At 50.4% G+C, this 19226-nt stretch overlaps 1 protein-coding gene across 1 annotated transcript in view; it reads right to left on the bottom strand.

Moving 5' to 3' along the window:
* HEG1 (heart development protein with EGF like domains 1) overlaps positions 1–12735 on the bottom strand; it is a gene marked incomplete at its 5' end in the record, with an annotated part of 88936 nt that extends 76201 nt beyond the window's left edge. Inside the window, one exon of the mRNA XM_081085407.1 lies at positions 12444–12735. Within this exon, the coding sequence (XP_080941533.1) occupies positions 12444–12735 (292 nt within the window). The remainder of the gene's footprint in view (positions 1–12443) is intronic.
* Between the last annotated feature and the right edge of the window lie 6491 nt (positions 12736–19226).

The raw sequence follows: 19226 nt of genomic DNA, 5'->3' as shown, positions 1-19226 counted from the left end.
GGTACTATTGTAATCCCCATTTTTTTAAAAATATGTATTTTATTGCATTTTTACAGAGAGGAAGGGAGAGGGATAGAAAGTTAGAAACATTGATGCGAGAGAAACATGGATCAGCTGCCTCCTGCACACTCCCTACTGGGGATGTGCCTGCAACCAAGGTACATGGCCGTGACCGGAATCGAACCTGGGACCCTTCAGTCCGCAGGCCGATGCTCTATCCACTGAGCCAAACCAGTTAGGGCTGTAATCCCCGTTTTTAACAGGCGGAAATTAAGACCCAGAGGCGTTAGGTAGCTGCCCAGTGCCACGGAGCTAGCAAGTGAAGGGGTTAAGACCAAAAGTCCTCTGACCCCAACAGAGCTCTTGAGCCACCGCTGGCATCTCCCTTCCCTAGCTCTTCCAGCGGCTAATGGTTCCTAACAAACCCCAAGAATTCACCTCTCCAATGGATATGAGCTTCTTCAAAGTGGTCCCATTAAGACACACCTATTCCAACAATGCTGATGGCTCAAGTTGGATTCTCAAATTCTCCAATATCCAATAGAGCCTGCAGAATACTCTGCAGTTTCCTGAATTTCCATCCCTTGACAATGGATTTGGATTGTTTTGGAAACAATCAAAAATTCAAAGCTCAATCTAGTGGCTGATGCAGGAGATGGAGGTGGTGACACCATGTGGAAGCCAGAAGGAGGTTTCATTGCAAAGAAACACTAGTGAGTCCCTGTGGCCCACGTACGGGCTCCCCCAACTCCTTCGCATGCTTTGAGGCGTGTGTGTCAACAACCTCCAAAGGCTCTGAGCAGAAGGGGAAGACTCACTGGCCACACAGGTCCCAGTATGATTGATCTTTAAAGTGTTATTATTTTGCAGCAAACCCTCACATCCTGTTTTTATGCTTCATGTGTGTTAGTCTGATCTCCTCAGATGATTACAAGTGAGGGCTGTGGCATTTACTTTTTCTTTCTTCAAATCTTGCTCTTTTCCTCTCTGCACCTGAAGCTAAGGATGAAGAGAAAGTTCTAGGAAGACCAAGGGGTGAGGCTGGCAGGGGTTCAGGGTGAGGAAAGAGCAGGTAACACAGGTCCTTGGACGGGAGACTTGAGCCCTTTGCATTCAGAGCTTGTCCCCTGTCCAGGAAGCCCAGGAATGTATGGGTGCGGTCATCAACGCGATGGTCTGGATAAGCAGGCACTGGTTTTAGTAGCATCATCGTTGCCAGTGCTTGCAAAACACTCCTGCCCAGGCCCGGAGCAATCTGCTGGGCAGGGGTTACATGACACTTACATTCCCTGAGGGAGGCCTCTTAACAACCCATTTGACAGATGAGAAACGGGTGGCACAGAGAGGCTGAATAACCCCCCAAGGCCCCACAGCTGGCAAGTGGCACTGCTGGGGTTTGAACTGAGCAATCTGGCTCCCAAGCCAGGATCTCCCAGGTCTGTGACTGCAAAGCCAGCAAGGCTCTTTCCGCACCCTGGAAAAAGGTGACCCTAGAAAAAGTCTCACCACATAGCCTCCCCCCAGAGCCTACAGGAGTGAAACTCGCCCCCAAGTTGAAGCTGTTTCCGTCTCCTCCGGCCACTCAGGGAAGGAACAAGGAGTGGTTTTCAATACTGGCCTAAGATTCGATAATCACCCGTCATGACTTCGTGCAAAGAATATCATCCCCCCAGACTACAATCAGCATCTCTCCCTGCACTCTTGCTACTCCTTCCTCCAATGTGACTGCTTCCGTTTGATGGCCCAGGACGGTGCAGGGCCAACGGGTGAGCTTGACCTTGGCCTCTGGTCTCTTCTTATCATGTCTTCCTCCTTGGTCTTCATTTCCCAACTTGGCAAAGACCCTGAGCAGACACTTGTCAAACTTGTAAGATCCATCTCCTTGCCTCCAGCCACCCAACTCCATTCCAGCGCAGGGAGGTGGGAGTCGCTGTTATTCGAGGTCTCCAGTGAGGTCAGAGCCTCCCCTCCAGCCCCCAGCAACCCCACCTGACCTGTGAGCTTTCCTCAAATATTCTTACATGACAGGAAAGCCAGAAGAGTTCCATGGAGCACAACTACCCCAGAAACAAAATACTAAGGAAAAAACCAAAGTGCCCACATTTAACAGCCTCTGTAGACTTGGCAGGTGTCTTGCCAGCTCCTTTGACAGGAGTTCCAGACCACGTGGTGGTGCGGGCGTGACTGCAGTACCACGAGGCAGCTGAGGCCGCAGGTTGGACAGATGCTCCTTGGCTGAGGCCCGTGCTAGGCACCAGGGAACAAAGATGGACAGAACCTGCTGCTTCCTCTCAAGGAGCTGTAGGTCTAGCAGGCTCACATGCAGGTGTACACGCAGGTGCACACACAGACCCTCTATGAGGCCCCTTTCCTCGACCCTCTGCAGGCTCCCGCAGCTCCCGGACCCTGAGCTCAGAAGCCAGGTGCTGGTCTCCTCACGCCAGCATTGAGGAAGTCGGGAGGTTCGCAGGACAAAGGTGGGCCCTCTCAGGAACGGAGCTTTCAGCTTGGGATGGACCAACCCCTCATTTCATAATAAGTAGAGGCCCAGAACTGGATGTGATTTGCTCAAAGTCATACTGATGAAGAGATGAGTCAAAACTTGAACTTCTGGACCAGCGTTCACCTCTAGCCACTCCGGGTTGCTGGAGTACCCTGTCTACCCCCACTTGCAGCTCTGACGTCAGGCTGGTGGTTGTGAAACAGCTTCACCGGTTTCCAGCACCTTTCCAGGACTACCTGTGTCTGCGAGTTGGCTGGAAGCATCTGAATTTATCAAATAACCTCCCAATCTAAGGTGACCTCGCATTCTGCACCATGCCTTGAACAAAGACACCAAAAGTTTCTGAGCACCAAGTGAGATTCACTGATGCTGGCTGGAAATTAACTAGGGAAGATGAGGCCCAAGAGTGGGGCTCTGGAATGATATGGAAGCCTTCTCTTTCCTCTTGATTTTGGAAATGGGCTTTTCCATCATTTAACGAATAAAGATGGACCTTTTAAGGTCCCTTCTGGCCCTGAGTCTAGAATTCTCAAAATGTTCTTATAGACCCAAAACAAAAATCTAATTTTGCCCAGTACTCCACGATTTAAAGCATCAATCACTGCCAATGAAATGGCTCTAATTCAGAAAGATACCGTCCCTGTGGCATTCTCTTGTCCCATCCCAAATTTTGCACTCCAGTTCCTTCTGAAACACTGTTTGCCTCCTGTCTCAACACTTTGCCAAACACTTTGCTAGGCTGCCTCCCTGCCCAGATGCAGTCGCCTCGACACCCCCACAGCAAAGCTTGCCAGATTCTCCAGAGGAACCCACTTCCACCAGCAGTGTCCCCCCAGCTTCCTGCTCACCACACGTCCTGCCAAGTCACCCACTGAAGCATCCTCTCTCCAACTTGCCTCGGACCAGCCCAAGGAGTTTCGGGAAATAGGGTTAGGAGAGCAATGCTGGGATTGCCCCCCACCCCCCACCCCCCGCCCACAGCACTATCAGAAGATATCTGAGTGAAAAAGAAGGATAGGAGAAAGTGCTCTGTTTTAATTAAAATGTCCAGTGAAAGTATTATTTGGTACAATTCTAAGGGACCATTTGGTAGTGCTGTCAGCATCTTAAATTTTCCACATCCAGGAACTGACACTAAGCCAATAATCAGGTACAAATACAAAAATTGATGCACAAAGATGTTTATCACAGCATTATTTATACTAGTGAAAAACTGGAAACAGTCTGTATATCCAATAAAGAAATAGCTAAAAAACAAAAAAAAATTTATGATGTAATGCAACAGTAGTTATACTAGATATTCATATGGATATACATATAGATATATAAAATTTTATATTCCATATAAATGAGAAAGAATAAGAATTGCTAATGTTTTAATACACTTCTAGTAGTTGAAATATAGGAGATATTTTATTTGTTTTTCTCTTTAACTTCCAAATTGTATGACAAACACATAGAATGTTTATAATGAAGAAAAACATTAATGTTATAATTTTTAAAAAGCAAAGATGACCACACAGTCCTGCTGGTGTGACTCACTGGTTGAGCATCAACCTATGAACCAGGAGGTCAGGGTTCCATTCCCGGTCAGGGCACATGCCCGGGTTGTGGGCTCAATCCCCAGTAGGGGGCAGGCAGGAGGCAGCTGATCAATGATTCTCTCTCATCACTCATGATTCTCTCTCTCCCCCTCTCCCTTCCTCTCCAAAATCAATAAAAATATTTTTTGTTTTTTTAAAAAAGATGACCACACAGCTTGGAAATACCAAAATGCAAGCACTTTAACCTGAGCCTAAGTAAAAAATGTCACCTCAAGACCTCACTGTTGACTGATGGTAAGCCAGGTCTCTCTGGGCTGAGGGTCCCTGGCCTGGCAGGGGGAACAGATGTCAGGGAGCAGGGCCCCTGCCTGAAGGGGGAAGCCTCCTCATCCTCTGACAGCTCCTGGGCCAAGGAGAGAGGCAGGAACACAAGAAAAAGGCAAACACTTTAAATACTTACATCCAAACCCTGGACTCCAGAGACCCTCCACCGCCACAGCACCCCAGTCAGGTACCATGGACGCCACCCCACCCACAGCAAGAACACAGGCCTCTCTGCTCTGCCCCAGTGGCAGCCCCTGCCCTCTCCCTCACCCAGAGAAGACTGTCCAGCCCACTGTCCACTGCTTTTGGGGGGTAAAGCATGAGGAAGGTATTGACTAGCCCACCCCGTGTTTTGATGACCCAGGAACTTGAGGATGGCTCAGTCAGGAAGATTATTGCAAGCATGCATTCCTCTCTCCACCTCCAACTTGGACATCTGGACCCATTTTCTCTTTGAGCAATCATTTATTCAACCACCACCATGAGTGCTTAGCATGGCTCAGGCCCCAAACTACCCCTGGTTTCCCACCTTCACTTCCTCTGGTCCTCCCACAGTCCACTCTCCACATCACTCCTCTGCTGAAACCCCTGCATGGAGCCCAGAAGACAATCGGACCTCCTTCCTGGGGTTCTCAGGGCAACTACATGACCTGGCCGCTGTGGCCTTCCCTCTCCAGTCCCAGACACCCAAGCTTGTTCCAGCCTTAGGGCGTTTGCACTGGCTAGGAGCTGGTTCCACTGCAGGCAGGGGACACCATGTGGCTAGTCTTCAGGACAGGAAAAAGTCTGACGTATAAAGAGTTGTCTGATGTGGTTAGAAGAGGGGTGTAGAGCAAGATGAGGCCAGAGGGTTGGCGGGGTCGGATCCTGCAGACCTTGCATTCCAGCAGGGAGTCTGGATTTTATTCTAAGTACAATGCAAAGTCCTTGGAGGGTTTTTAGCCCGAGAGTGAGGTGACCTGAATTACATTTTAAGAAGATCACTTGGGCTTCCGGGAGCATGGATTAGAGGGAGAGCAGCAGTGCACACAGGGAAAAGAGAAAAGAGCAGCACAGACAAGGAATAATCTAGAAACAGAATCTACTGGAGTGGAAGGAAGAAAGGAAGGAATGAAGGAAGGAAGGAAGGGAGGGAGGGAGGAAGGGAAGAAAGAAGGAAGGAGTAGAGGGTGAGGAAAAGAGAACAGGGTAGCTTCTAGGCTTCTTGTTTAAGTAAGTAGATGATGTTGCCAATTTCTGACGTGGGAAGAGTGGGGAATTGACAACAGGTTTAGGGGTGGGCATCAAGGGTGCTGATTGCCCCTGACTTGCCTCTCTCATGTCACTGTTAAACTGTGTCCAGGGAGGGCAACATCTGCCGTCTCCCACAGGCTGAGCAGGCTTCTTCCTGAAGTCTTAAAGGCTCCCCCATAAACCTCTGGGAATCAAATCCAATGGCCTTTCCTCAGGCCTCATACTCCCCCATCTCCCTTTTCCTGATAACTTGGATAGTGCCCAAATGAGACGACAAGTCCACACGGATACACGTTAAACTACATGTACCTTCACAGACCATCACATTCTAGGCATAAGCCGGGCCCTATATTCAAACCATCTGCCAATCCCCACCCAGATCCAAACTGCTCAGCCAGCCCTCGCTGCGCCTTCGGGCCAGGCTGGCTCCTGTGCTGGCGCCACTTCCTCCCCCACCAGCCACACTGATGTTCTCCACCCAGTCAGAGGCTTCCTCTTCTCCTGTGGCTTCAACCCCACCAGGCTGACTCTGGCCCGACTTCACCCCAGTTCAGCTCCACATTCTCAACTGCCCACAGATACTTCCACTGAGACGTGCTACAGCCTTGGCGGTGAGAGCCCCGGCAACTCGGGTGGACTCTGATGGCACACCAGTGCCTCGCCACTGTCCCAGCATCCCCACAGCCAGGCGGTCACCAGAGCCTCCTGCCTCACCCTTTTAAACAGCCCGCACATCGCTCCTTTTCAAGGTCTGCTACCCCCATTCTAGCCCATGCACTGTTTCTGGTCCTTTCCTCCCAACGTATTGATATGATGCCTGCCAATGACAATTGACATTTCTGCAGAACTACTGCCTGCAGTAAGGGCAGGTCTGTACATGGTTCATCCATGCGGCCCCAGTACCAAGCACAAAAGAATAAGGAACAAGCAAATGATACTACCCCTTCCTCAAGAGACATCTCAATGCAACATGACAAAACAAATGCCTTGATCAGGCCTCTAAAGCCCTCCACCACCTGCCCGGAGCCTCCTTTCCCGTCTTGTCTTCAATGAGTCCAGTTATTCCGGAGCGTAACTAGTCTCCCCAAGTCCTCTCCCTGCCCCAACCGCACCTCCCTGGCTGTTGACCACCTCCATGTTAAAGGTCCTGAGCTTTTTCATGTTTGCAATTTTGCTGGTGCCAATACCCTCCTCACCTCTGTCTACCCATACCCCAACCAAGTCCATCTTTGCTCGAAGTCTCCCTGGACTGCCACCCCCAGCAGCCTCTCACCTCTGCTCGCTGCAGCCCATCTGCCCACACCACTCCTAGGTCAGTGTGATCTTCCTGTGACTTTCGATGATGAGTCAGTAATGCATCATTGCACTTTTTACAAGTTCGATGTCTGTGTCCCCCAAACACTGCCTGTCCCCTGGGAGTATCGTAGACTTGCACTGCAACCTCCCTATCACCTGGCACAGCCTCCTTGTACAGAGAAACTTAAATATTTTATGATTTATAAATCAGTCAAACATGACACAGACTGAGACATCTGCCACACTCCAGCAAAAGACGAGGAAGAAAGACAGGCTAGAAACATCTTTGTTTCTTTCTATGTAAGATGAATGGTGAGGGGAGAAGAGGGCATAGACGTCAAAAAGAAAACAATTTTACAGGATCTGAGTAGAGGCACCATTTAACCTCTTCTCCTACTGACTAGGTAGGTACAGCAACTGTCTCATAACTTAGCCTTGTTCCCAGGAGAGCCCATTAAGAATGCCACCAATTCATTTTAGCTTGGTTGATAATTAATATAGCTATCTCTGGCAGCAATAACCTATGGATACACACACACACACACACACACACACACACACACACACACTGAGTGGCCAGATTATTATGACCACCCATCAGTACTTCATTGGGCCACCTTTTGCCTTCAATACTGTGGCGATTCTTCTTGGCATTGACCCCATGAGATGTTGAAAGGTGATGTGAAGAATCTGACACCATGCCTGATGAATAGCGCTGTCCAGTTCTGTGAGATTTGATGGTTGTGGAACCAGCTGCCTGATGGCTCTTTTAACTTCGTCCCACAAATGCTCAATTGGATTGAGATCTGGTGATTGTGGGGGCCACCTAAGCAAGGTAAAGTCTCCCTCATGTTCTTGAAACCACTCCTGCACAATACGAGCACTGTGGCATTGCGCATTGTCTTGTTGGAAGAAGTCATCTCCATTGGGATACACCATCAACATGATAGGATGAACTTGATCAGCAACGATACTTAGGTATGTTGTGCTATTCAGACGTTTATAATTATCTGGCCCTCTAGCAACTTCAGCGCGAAATTATAGCTAATTTGCCTACAAACATCAGGTGGTCATAATAATCTGGCCACTCAGTGTATATATAATGAGAGAGAGAGAGAGAGAGAGAGAGAGAGAGAGATATGGTCCTGTCCTGAGCAATTTCCTCCCCAAATTTTTTTATCTTTACTCTGCAGGTAGTCCTCATTACCACTGCTGTCTCCTCATCCCATCCCTCACCCAATCTTAGTCCCTACTCTCTAAAAAGGGGCACAAGCAAGGGAATGGAAAAAGAGAGGAAGAAGAATGATGCACGGGAGAGGATCTCAGCAATTAGAACAACTTACCAATGGGAAAGCTGAGGCTGCATGCTATTGCGAAAAACGCAAATCCATTTGGTCAAACTGATTTAAATTCTGCCTCCTCCATTTACTGTGTGAGTTAACCTCACCAGGACTCAGTCTAACTGGGATGAGGACCGGCAAGCTCCCACCACAGGTACGTGCTCAAGGTGTGAAGTCCAAAGAGGGACCAATCTCCTTGCCTGTCACTTCCCTAGGCTTCTTCAAAGGGAGAGGCATTTCTTATAGCCGAAACCAACGTGTATACAAATGAGGGGAGCCACTAGAAGGCAATAAGTGGCTCATGAAAACTCGACTGCCATCTGTTCTCTGCTTTCTTTCTTCTGGAGCGACTCTGAGACTAGTCAACTCCAAGCACCGTGTTTTCTGCCAGCTGGGCAGAGCTGCTGGAAGGTGCGGGGGGTCGCCGGGAGGGCAGAGGCAGCTTCCCAGCTCTCCAGGACGAGGACTGCAGTCACTGCCCGGCTGGGCATCAAACACCTTTCACTCTCCTGCCCACACGATTCAGCTCTTGGGCAGAAAATAGCAGTTCAGCAATTGCACCCAAGCCGAGGGAAGCAATAAAAGGGTTTTTGCCAGGTTAAAAGGATATGGCTTTTAAACACACACAGGCATGGAGAGTCCCTTTCCCCACACCCGTCCTTCTATTTGCGACACCCTCCATCAAAGTAAGCAGGCTTCTCAGGAATCCCCACCTCCCCCACCTCCCCTGGCTTTGGCCAGGACAGGGGTGGCCCAACTCCTAGAGGAAAGCCCGGCTGCCTTCCGCTCCCTTCCCTGCAGGGCTGCCTCTTGCCCAGCCCCGGTTTTCACTGCCCTGTGTACTGGCTTCCCCAGCAGCTAAAGCCTAATGACAGAATTGGCCCACAAAGTTACAGCAATTCAGGCGACAGCTATGTAACAGCCCAGAAGGGACTGGGCTCATAGTGCTTCCTTTACCCCAGGGAGCTGCATTTTTCTAAGATTATTATTCCTTGGGCTGGCTGCTCAGCTCCTCAGCGTCATTTCCCTTTTGGGTGGGAAAGTTCTTTCCTCCTGCATTGATTTTCATTATGACTTAAGCCTCCCCACTCCCCTCATCTGCAGATCTCACAATTAAAGCATGGCCTATAAATTGCAAAAATCAAGGCACAGCTTAAAACTGTGGCGTAGAAGCTCTGGGTTGTTTAAAACACACACACATACACACACACACACACACACACACACACACACACACACACACTTAAAAGCAAACCCCCAGGACTTGTCATCCTCTCTATCATCTCCAATGGCTGAATTACCAGCAACAACTTCAGCTAAACAGCCAGCAGGTGATAGGTGAGCACAAAAGCTTAACGATGGCTGTGGGGTGGGGTGGGGGGCTGCTCTCCTGGGCCTTGCAGCCAACAACCCACAGACAGAATGCAAGTGCGGTTACGTAACAGTGAGAACCTCAGACTCTGTCAAGAGGAGGCAAAGGACTAGAAATGGCCCCAGGGAAGACGAGGATAACTCCACCGCCCAAGCCAGAGGGCCAGACACTGACCAGGAGCATTCCTGCAGCAGAAGGGGCTGCAAGCAGCTTCCCCAACAATCATATGAAACACATTCTTTGTAAGACTTGGGCTCATTACCAGCAGGAGGGAGCACCTCCCCAAACACAAAAACGCCGGTGCACAGCCTGGACGGCCATCTGCCGGCTGCTGAGATGCTGCTGAGACGGCAGACATACCCATGGGACACGATGTGGACCAGAGGGCCTCTGGAGGCCCTTCAGCGTGGAGACTGCTGCCTTGGGAGCTAACTGAACAGACCTTGTGATACATGATGGCCAATCAAAAAGGGCCCAAAGAACATCCTTGGGGGTCATTAGGAAACTCAGACTCACTGAAATCAGGCAATGCAGTTCTCTTGTTCTTTCTTTTCCCGATTAAGTGACATTGTTTGAGCCACCACCAGAAAACAAGCACAGGTCATGCCTGAATCCTCATTCATGCTAGTAGCTTCTTGCGGTTTTCAATAGGTAATCAATTTCCTCTCTTTAATCTCAGGTTTCTAACATTCCACTTGAGATCCAGCCTTAGATCAGCCTTGGGCGGTCTTCATGGGGCACCAGGACAGACCCTCCTAGCTAAGAGACGTTTTGGACTACTCCGCCTCCTGCCTGCCTGCCTGCCTGCTCTCTGGGACTCGCACGTGCGTTCCGCCAGATCTCAAGCACCTGAAGTCTCCATCACTCTCATCTCCCAAAATGAATCAAACTGGGAAGGTCGTGAAGCCAAGACTAGCAGAGTCCTCTGCCGAACCTGTGAGGACAGGTGGGTCACTTAAAGCAGAGAGGGAATCCTTGGCTAGAAAAAAAGCTCAGTCCCAATTCTTACCTGCTGAGTCCCCTAAACCAGTTTTCCTCCACTGCCCTGCTCCCTGTAACACCTACCTCTCCGTGACTAACTCCTAGCTTTCTGAGATGTGTAGGGACTCCCAGCCATAAGAAAAGGATGGAGATGCGTGGCCAGCTCCATCCAGCCAAAGCCTCCCCCCACCCCACCTTCCTGCAAGGCATCATCCCTCCCACCCACCCCCTAAGAAGATGGGGGCGAAGCTAAGAAAGCCTGATTACCGGCCAGAGAAACCAGTCTTCCATGCCTGGCGTCTCCTCTGACATGGCCTCAGTCCCCTGCACTCCACTTATAAAATACTACAGTGTTCCTTAGTTACTTTCCTAGTGCAAGAAAGCCAGGATATGTTCTCCTTTATGTTCTTAATCCCTTCCTGTGGAACTTAAAACAATGTGTGTTGTAAGTCATTTAAAATCGGAGTCCCTGTGGGTGTGTCTCCAGCTGGTCTACTGAAGCGTCTCTATCCTCTCCCTTCCCTTACTGTTCCTCAGTTTCTCAATCTTGTGCCAGTGACTTAGAAATTCAAAGACAAGGTATTTTGCAATGATAGGAGTGCTCCTGAATGTGGAGTTGAGTATTTACTGGAGGATCAGACTTCTTTTTTTCTTTTTTTCTTTTCCACCCTTATTTAATTAGAGGAAGCATACCTAGGTTCAACAAAGCAAGCTAATTCCTATACCACAAAGTTGGTGTGATGTGAGAAACTTAAATGAAGTGCCAACCAGGGACATAAAATCTTCTCAACCTTCACCTAAACTCCAAAGCAGCATCTGGTGTTAGAAGTAACCTTGCTTCGCCAGGGCAGCCCTGAGAGAGCCCGTGCCTTGTCACTCACAGGAAGGCACTGGCTGACACCACCACATTGCTGACTTGGTTCAAAGCACTTTCCATTATTTTTACTTTCATTTTGTCACATCATCACTAGGAGGCTAGGAGGAACAGGGATCATTACCTCCATATCACAGATGGAGAAACGGATCTAAAGAGGTGACATTCCCAAGGTCACAGTGGTATTATGGCTGGAGTTTCACTGCGTCTTTAGCATCTCTCCCAGACCTAAAGAAGGAACTGGATAAAAAGGACCGGAGGGGAGTGGGGAAGGGAGTGGGCAGGTCGGTCGGGTCGGACAGGGGCTGTGTATGTAGATGAAGGGGAGGAAAAGGCCCAGGGACAGTCCCCTGTCAGCGTTTGTCTTACAGGGGTTCGACCTTGCAACCCCCCAACCCGCCCCGCCCCCAATCCTTCAGCTTTTAGAGTGAACCAGTAGAGTGTTTTGTTTCCAGTTATACCCTTTGTCCTTTACAATATCCCAAGGACTAGAATTCTTTAAAAATTAGTTATTTATATCTGAAAGTCAGGCTCTGTGCCTGAAGAGGCCACTTCTTTATCTAGAGGGAAAGACTTGAGTTGGGGACTGGACAGGCCGGATGTCATCCCTCGGAGAGGTGGCAGAGGCGCTTGGGAAGGTTTGGGGATTTTCCCTTTTTTTAAATGGGAGGGTGTCTGTGGGGTGGGGGGCCCGGGGTACAACAAGGGAGATAAGTTTTCTTCCAAGGGGTGGAGGGAAAACAGGATGGTCACACCCCCCAGCCCAGCCGCCAGCGAAATCGTCTAGGAAATCCACTCCACCCGCGGGAGCCTCCCGCCCAGCCCGCCCGCCCGCGGGCTCCCACGTCCGCACAGGTCAGCGGGGCCCCCACCCGGGCGGGCAGCGCGCAGGGGCCTAGGGCGGGGGATGCGGAGCGGGGCGCGCCCACGGCCCCAGCCCAGGCTCGCAGGGCGCGGGCGCCCGGCTCTCACTCACCCGCGCTCCCGCCTCCGGGGCCAGCGGCGTCCGGCGCAGGGGCCGACCGGCGGGGTCTGGGGGGCGCGGGCCCGCGGCGCGCCCGGGGCGGGGTGGGTGGCGGCGCCTGCAGCTCGTGCTCGGGGCTGGGCTCCGGCGGCCGCGCCAGCCCCGCGCCTGCGAGAGGCGCCCCGCGGGCCGGGGAGGACGGCTGGCCCCGCGTCCTGGGGGCGGCGGGCGGCAGCAGCGGCAGCAGCAGCAGCAGCAGCAGCGGGAGCGGCGGCGGCCACCGCGAGGCGCGCGGCGAGGCCATGGTGGCGGCGGCCGCCCGCGCTCACATGCCCGGCGCGCGGGGCGGGCGCGGGGCGAGGGGAGCGGCGGGTGCCTGGCGGGCCGGGAAGTCGGCGAAGTGAGGCTGCGAGCGCAGTCTCCGCCTCAAAAGTTGTGGGGAGCCGCGGGGGGGCCCGGGGGCCGGGCGGGCGGGCGCGGCGGAGGCGGCCCCGGCGCCGCTACATGCTAATTAGCCCGGGCGGGTCGCGGGGCGGGCGGCTCCGCCGCGGGTTGACATCACCCGCCGAGCGGCCGGGCTGGGGGCGGGGAGAGGGCAGGAAGGGGGCGGGGGCGGGGGCGGCGGGCTGGGACCACGCGGTGACAGCCACACACACACACACACACACACACACACACACACACACACACACGCTAGCGTTGCTTTGCCAGTCTTCCGAATCAGGAACCAGAATTTCCCAACTCCCTAAATGCACACAGCGAAATTTGCACGAACTGGATTTCCCCAAGTGCTTCGACGTGGTAGAGAAGTGGGATCCGTGCCCCTGGTCCCCAGCCCGGCTGTCGCCGCCCCATACTACTGTGAGTGTCCCCCCCTCCGGCCCCGGGGCTGGTGCTGGGTGCGCGGCTGCCAAGCCTAACGCCTCCCCCTGAGGCCAGTGCGGGAGTCATCCTCACCGCGCCCTCTCTGGCCTGGACTCCATCCCCATTCGACCACTGCCTTTGGCTCACACCAGAGTTCTGCAGAAATGTCCCCACCAGGACACCCGAGCGGGCGGCGGGGAAAAGAAAACTGTGAATTCAGGCACTGCGAGGACAAACTCAATCAGGAAAAGGACTACAGATCGCAAATTCAACAAAAAGACACATAGAAATCGCTGCATTTTAAATGGCAACCTTCAGGGGAGAGATTCAAAGATTTGGCGTAAATGGATTTTCTGATAAATAAAGTCCATATCCCCTCCCTCTCCAGTAAATAAATGACAAAATGTCTAATGTTAGGGCTGCAAGCCTCTTCATTTCTAGGTAAAGAAAGAGGGGCTCAAAATGGAAAAGAACTTGCTCAAGGTTCTGAGGCTAGACCCAAAGATTAAGGGATCAAACTATGCATGGTCACATGGCATCGTTAATTCTGGTCCCATTGTTCAGAATTTGCAATCATTCAGACAATGTCTCCACTGAAACAAAAACTGGAGCTCCTTGGGGATCTCAACAATTCCATCGGGGGCGCCTGTTTGAGCACCAGATGCTCAGGAAACTCTGAGCTTGGACTTCCCTTCCAGGCCTGTCTCTCCACCATCTCTCTGCCTCCTCTGCTGACATCCAGAGCTCCCTAATCCACCTCCCGGGGAACGCGCAGATCAGGGTGTCCCAGGCAGCTGCCGATGGACCTAAGCCCACTTTCTGGGGATTCAGTCCAAGTGAGTCATTGGGCAGAAAACATAAGGATGCGCTGTATAAACAAGCTCACCTTAAACAGGGAAGTGAGGAGGGACAATTAGGTTTTATTTTGTTTTGTTTTTGAAGAACCACAAAAAACAAACAAAAAGACCCCACAACTTTCCAGGTCTTTCCAAGAAAGTGCCATACAATGATCTCCCTGTAAGTAACTTGGTTTGCTCTCATGGCCCCAGCTCAACTTCTCGGGATCCCATTCTCATGCTAACAGCAGGACTGCCCAGCTGCTCAGACAGGGCCAGACAAGCCCCAACAGGCCAAGACACTGTGCTTAGAGGTTTGGTCACTGAGGCTCCCTTCCTTCCTCAGAGGACATTTCACATAGCGCGAGTTATCACCCCAGGCAACCAGTAACGGTCAAGGGTTAACGGTACTTGCGGGCTTCTCGTGTGGATTCAGAGATCCCATTGGAGACTCTGCCTTCATTATCAAGGCCCAAGGAGCAACTGTGCACCTGCCACATGTGCCTTCGCTGTAGGCACTGCGGATTCATCCCTCTCTGATCGTCTCTCTACCTTCTAAGAGCTATGATCAAGTTCAGGTCAGCTGAGTAGGGTTTTTTTGTTTTATAAAATATATTTTTATTGATTTCACAGAGGAAGAGAGATGGAGAGGGAGATAGAAACATCAATGATGAGAGAGAATCATTGACCGGCTGCCTCCTGCACGCCCCACACTTGGGATCAAGCCCGCAACCTGGGAATGGAACCATGACCTCCTGGTTCATAGGTGGACACTCAACCACTGAGCCATGCCGGCCGGGCCAGCTGAGTCGGGTTTAGAGCAGAAGAAGACAAAGGAGAACCTGGAAAGATGGATCACAGTGAAGATGAACTTCTGCATTTTTTCATCTCCTCCTAGGACAGAACAAGAGGAAACAGCAAGAGCAAGTCGGAGGTGGATAGAACGTTGGAAAGAGTTCTGGTTCTCCCTGACTTGCAACCAACTTGGTCTTAGAGCCCATGCTTCTTGTCCTAATTTTGCCACTGTTTTAACTGTGATCTGGGCCTCATTTTCCTCATCTGTAAAACAAAGATTGATCTCCTAGATCAGGGAGGGGGAACGTCCGGCCCAAGGGCCATAGAAGGCCCGTGAAATCATTTGGTCTGGCCCTGCCAAGGCATTAAGGGTGAGTTAATTAAATGTTTGACCACATAGAGCAGGCTAATTTTTAAGTTGATAATTTTAAGGCCCATGAAATGATGTTATAAATATCCAAATAGTCCTTGGCAGAAAAAGGTTCCCAACCCCTGTCCTAGATGATTGCAAAGGAGTGTTCCAGCTCTCTTGTTTTAGGGTTCAATAAGGACCTGACACAGTAGCAGGAATATATGAAACAGGGGATTAAGGCTCAAGGATATTTGTAGTGTTTACTTCCCAGAGATATAAAAATCCAGACAAGAATTTTGATGGGCATTTCAGAGGTTTGGAAGAGGCCCTATCTGGAACCAGGGGGATAAATCAGAGGATATTTCAGATCCATTCCAGCTCTGGGAGTTCATTAATGTAGCATGAAACAGGTGGGATGCAACCTCAGACCACATTTCTGGACTGAGTTAGGAGTCAGGCATTCCTAACCTCTCTGGGGGCGGGGGCGGGGGCGGGGAGGGGGGGATATATTCCAAAGTGTTTGACAATGAAATCAGCCATGAGTCCAGTGTCTCCACCACCCAATGCTGTATGTAGTCAGAGCTTTACCTGTTTCTACTGACGTTAATTAGATTAGGTTTAGGTGAGGCTGCAGTGACAACTAGGCCCCCCAAATGCAGCCGCTTTACACGACAGATGTTTTATTCTTCTTGTTCCCTTAACAGCCTTAGGCACTGCTGTTCAGGTCAGTGGGGTGACTCTTTGCACAGTCTTTCAGGGATCCACACCATGGCAGCTCTGCCATTCTTTAATGTATGGAAGGCTTCCAAAGTTGCCCTTGGAATTGACACCTCAGTTAGCCAGAGGTGAAAAGAACATGGAGATGTGAGCATGGGAGGTTTTGATGGGCTAGGCCTGAAAGTGGCCTGCTTTACTTCCTCTTACATCCCACTGGGGAGAACATGGTCACATGGCTCGCCAGACTGCAAAGGCATCTGGGAAATACAGACTAGCCATATAGGCAAAGAAGGGCAGAAGGGGTTTAAGTAGACATCTAGCAATCTCTATCCTCCCACTCCACATCAGCAGGGAAGGGAAAGGAAAGGAAGGGTAAAGGAAATTCATCAGTTTCCTCCTTCATAAAACAAAGGTGTTGAGTCAGATGATCTCTGAGGGCCCATTTGCTTTAACGTTCTGCGGTTCCAAGGGGTGATGACATGTGCTTCTGCACCAACGAAAACAAGCCTGAGGCTTTTACTGCAGCACCTCCTTGGCCTGAGCAGGCCCCTGCCAATTGGTCTGGCTGGTGGACCCCGTAGAGAGGGCCTTGGGTTCTCGCCAAGTTCTGTTCCTGAGCTGTTCCCAATCCTTGGCCAAGTCTAGTGATCTCTATTGACCTCAGTCTCCCCAGCTGTACAGTGGGAAGACGAATCTTTACCGTTTGCTGCCTCAGGGGTTGGTCTGAGGACATGATGAGATCACTGTCCAGAAGGCACCAGGAGCTCTTCTGACCGAAACACTCTACACAGTGCTATTATTGTAACCAGAGCCTTTAATAGCACTGCATTCTGGACAGGTTCGAAGTGCACCCAGTTCCCGAGGACAGTGCTCGGCAGAACCTGTGGCAGTGGCAGCCTCGCCATGGCTGGGATGCAGTGCTGAGAGATCAGTCACAGACACCTGGACTGAGCTTCATCGGGGGGCGGTGAGCTGGGCCCAGGCATCATCGTGTCCTCTGGCCTGCTCCTCTGCTATGTGCTCATCACCCTGTTACACCCCGGATCTGTTTACTCATCCTCTCATCTGCTTGTCCCTTCCCACCCCCAATCTATGAGCTGCTTTCTGGGAAGTTCAATGCCATACTCATCTTTGTAACCCAGGACCCAACATAGTAGCTACTTTCTTTCATTCAGTAATTCAACTAATATTTATTAAGTGTCTACTCTGTGCCTGGCACTGTGCTGGCGTTGGGTGAGTCTCAGACCACACAGATCTTAAAGGTTTGGAGGAAACAGTCAGTAATCAAAAAAACATAAATGCAAACTTGTCACTGTGGAAAGTGCTCTAAAGCACGGCCCTTGGGAGTGGGTATTAGGTTTTGCTATAAACATGAGACTGAGCCATGATCTGAAAGCTATGTAGGCCATTGATAGGTTGGCTGTGAATCAGGCAAAGAAGAATGGGAAGAGTATGTGCAAAGGCCCGGAGGCAGGAGGAATTGAGATAAATGTAAAGGACCGAAAGGAAGCTAATGTGGCTGGAGTGAGAAAGAGCATGGAGGAATCATCTAGGAAAGAGAGTGAGGCCAGAGACTTTGATAGCAACCAGATCAGGCAGACCCTAATGGTCCATTTTAAAGATTTTTGCTTTATCTTAAAAATTTAGGTCCCTAGCTGGTTTTGCTCAGTGGTTAGAGTATCCACACCTGCGGACTGAAGGGCCACGGATTCTATTGTAGGCTCAGTCCCCTGCTCTGGTCAGGGTTCATGCAGGAGGCAACCAATCATTGTGTCTCTTTCACATTGATGTCTCTCTCCCCCCCCCCCCTCCCTTCCACTCTCTAAAAATCAATGGAAAAAGTATATCCTCACATGAGGATTAACAACAACAAAAAATTTAGGGAAGTCATTTTAATGTTTTAAGTTAGGGAGATGTAAGGTAAGATGGTAGTCAGAGGAAAGAAAGTGGTGAGGAGTGACATGATTTGCAATTGTAAATCATCATTCTGGCTATGACATGGGGAATGATTTAGAAAGAAATAAGAGCTCTTGCCTGAATCCAAGTGAATCCAAGTGAAAAATAACAATTCTTGGACAAGGGTGATAGAAATGAGTTCAGAGAAGCATATGAGTTTGAGGTTGTAGGATGTAAAATTCAAAAGATGTGGAGGAGGAGGAGGAGGAGGAGGAGGAAGAGAAGGCAAAGACTTCCTGAGATCTGGCTTTCGTGATTGGATGGCTGGATGGTGGTACCAGGAACAAGGACAGGGAGCAATGGATGAGAACTAGATGTTGGAGGTCAAGACTTGGGTCTGGGATAACTCTGAGATGGGGTAACTTGGAGCTGAGAGGAGAGGTTCTAGTTTGAGGTCTAGATCTGCACAGAAGGAAGTCAGATCACCTAGGGAAGAGAGTACAGTGAACAGAGCCTAAAAGTGAACCCTGAAGACACACATGAGATGGCTGAGAGAAGAGACTGAGTCACAAAGGAGACGGGGAAGGAGCCATGGGGAACAAGGGAGGAAATCCAGGACATAGTCATGTCACGGGGACAAAGGGGAGGAGGCCAAAAGATCATGTAAGGTAAAGATGGAAAATATCCACTGGTTTTAGCAACATGGAAGTCGTCTTACCCAAACAGGAAAGCTTTCAGTGGAGTGATTGGAGCAGAAGCGACAATGGAGCAAGTTGGGAGAGTGGGAAGTGAAACCAGGCTGGTGGAGAGAGTTTGGCTGTGAGGGGGAGAGTGATTTAGGACAGTAACTGCAGGGGAATGTAGAGTCGGAAACTTTCTTGTTTTTAGTGGGAGAATTTGAACAAGAAAGGGTATACTTGGGAGAGAGAAAATCAAAATTCTAAGAGAGAGAAAAGATGGTTAAGATATCATCTGATTCAACTGTTTTATGAAGGAGGAAGCTGGTAAGGATAAGGTTCCTGAGAAGCAGAAGGGGATGGAATCCATAGTACAGGGAGAGGGACTGGCATTGGGAGGAGGGAAGAGGAGATGGTGGCACAGTGAAGGGGTTTGAATTCCTATCTGAGGATTTCAAGAAGACCTCAATTTTCTTTTTTTTTTCTTTTTCCCCCCTCAATTTTCTTTGTAATGTAGGAGACAAGGATATTTGCTAAGAGTAGAAGGACTCAAGGGGTGGGGCCTGAGGAGTTTTAAATTTTGAGGAACACTATATATTCGTTTTCCAGGACTGCTGTAACAGAGCACCACAAACTTGGTGACTTAAAACAACAGAAG

Source organism: Myotis nattereri (genome assembly GCF_964212035.1).
Source record: "Myotis nattereri genome assembly, chromosome: 3".
Taxonomy (NCBI): domain Eukaryota; kingdom Metazoa; phylum Chordata; class Mammalia; order Chiroptera; family Vespertilionidae; genus Myotis; species Myotis nattereri.
This window is presented reverse-complemented; position numbering and strand designations above follow the sequence as displayed.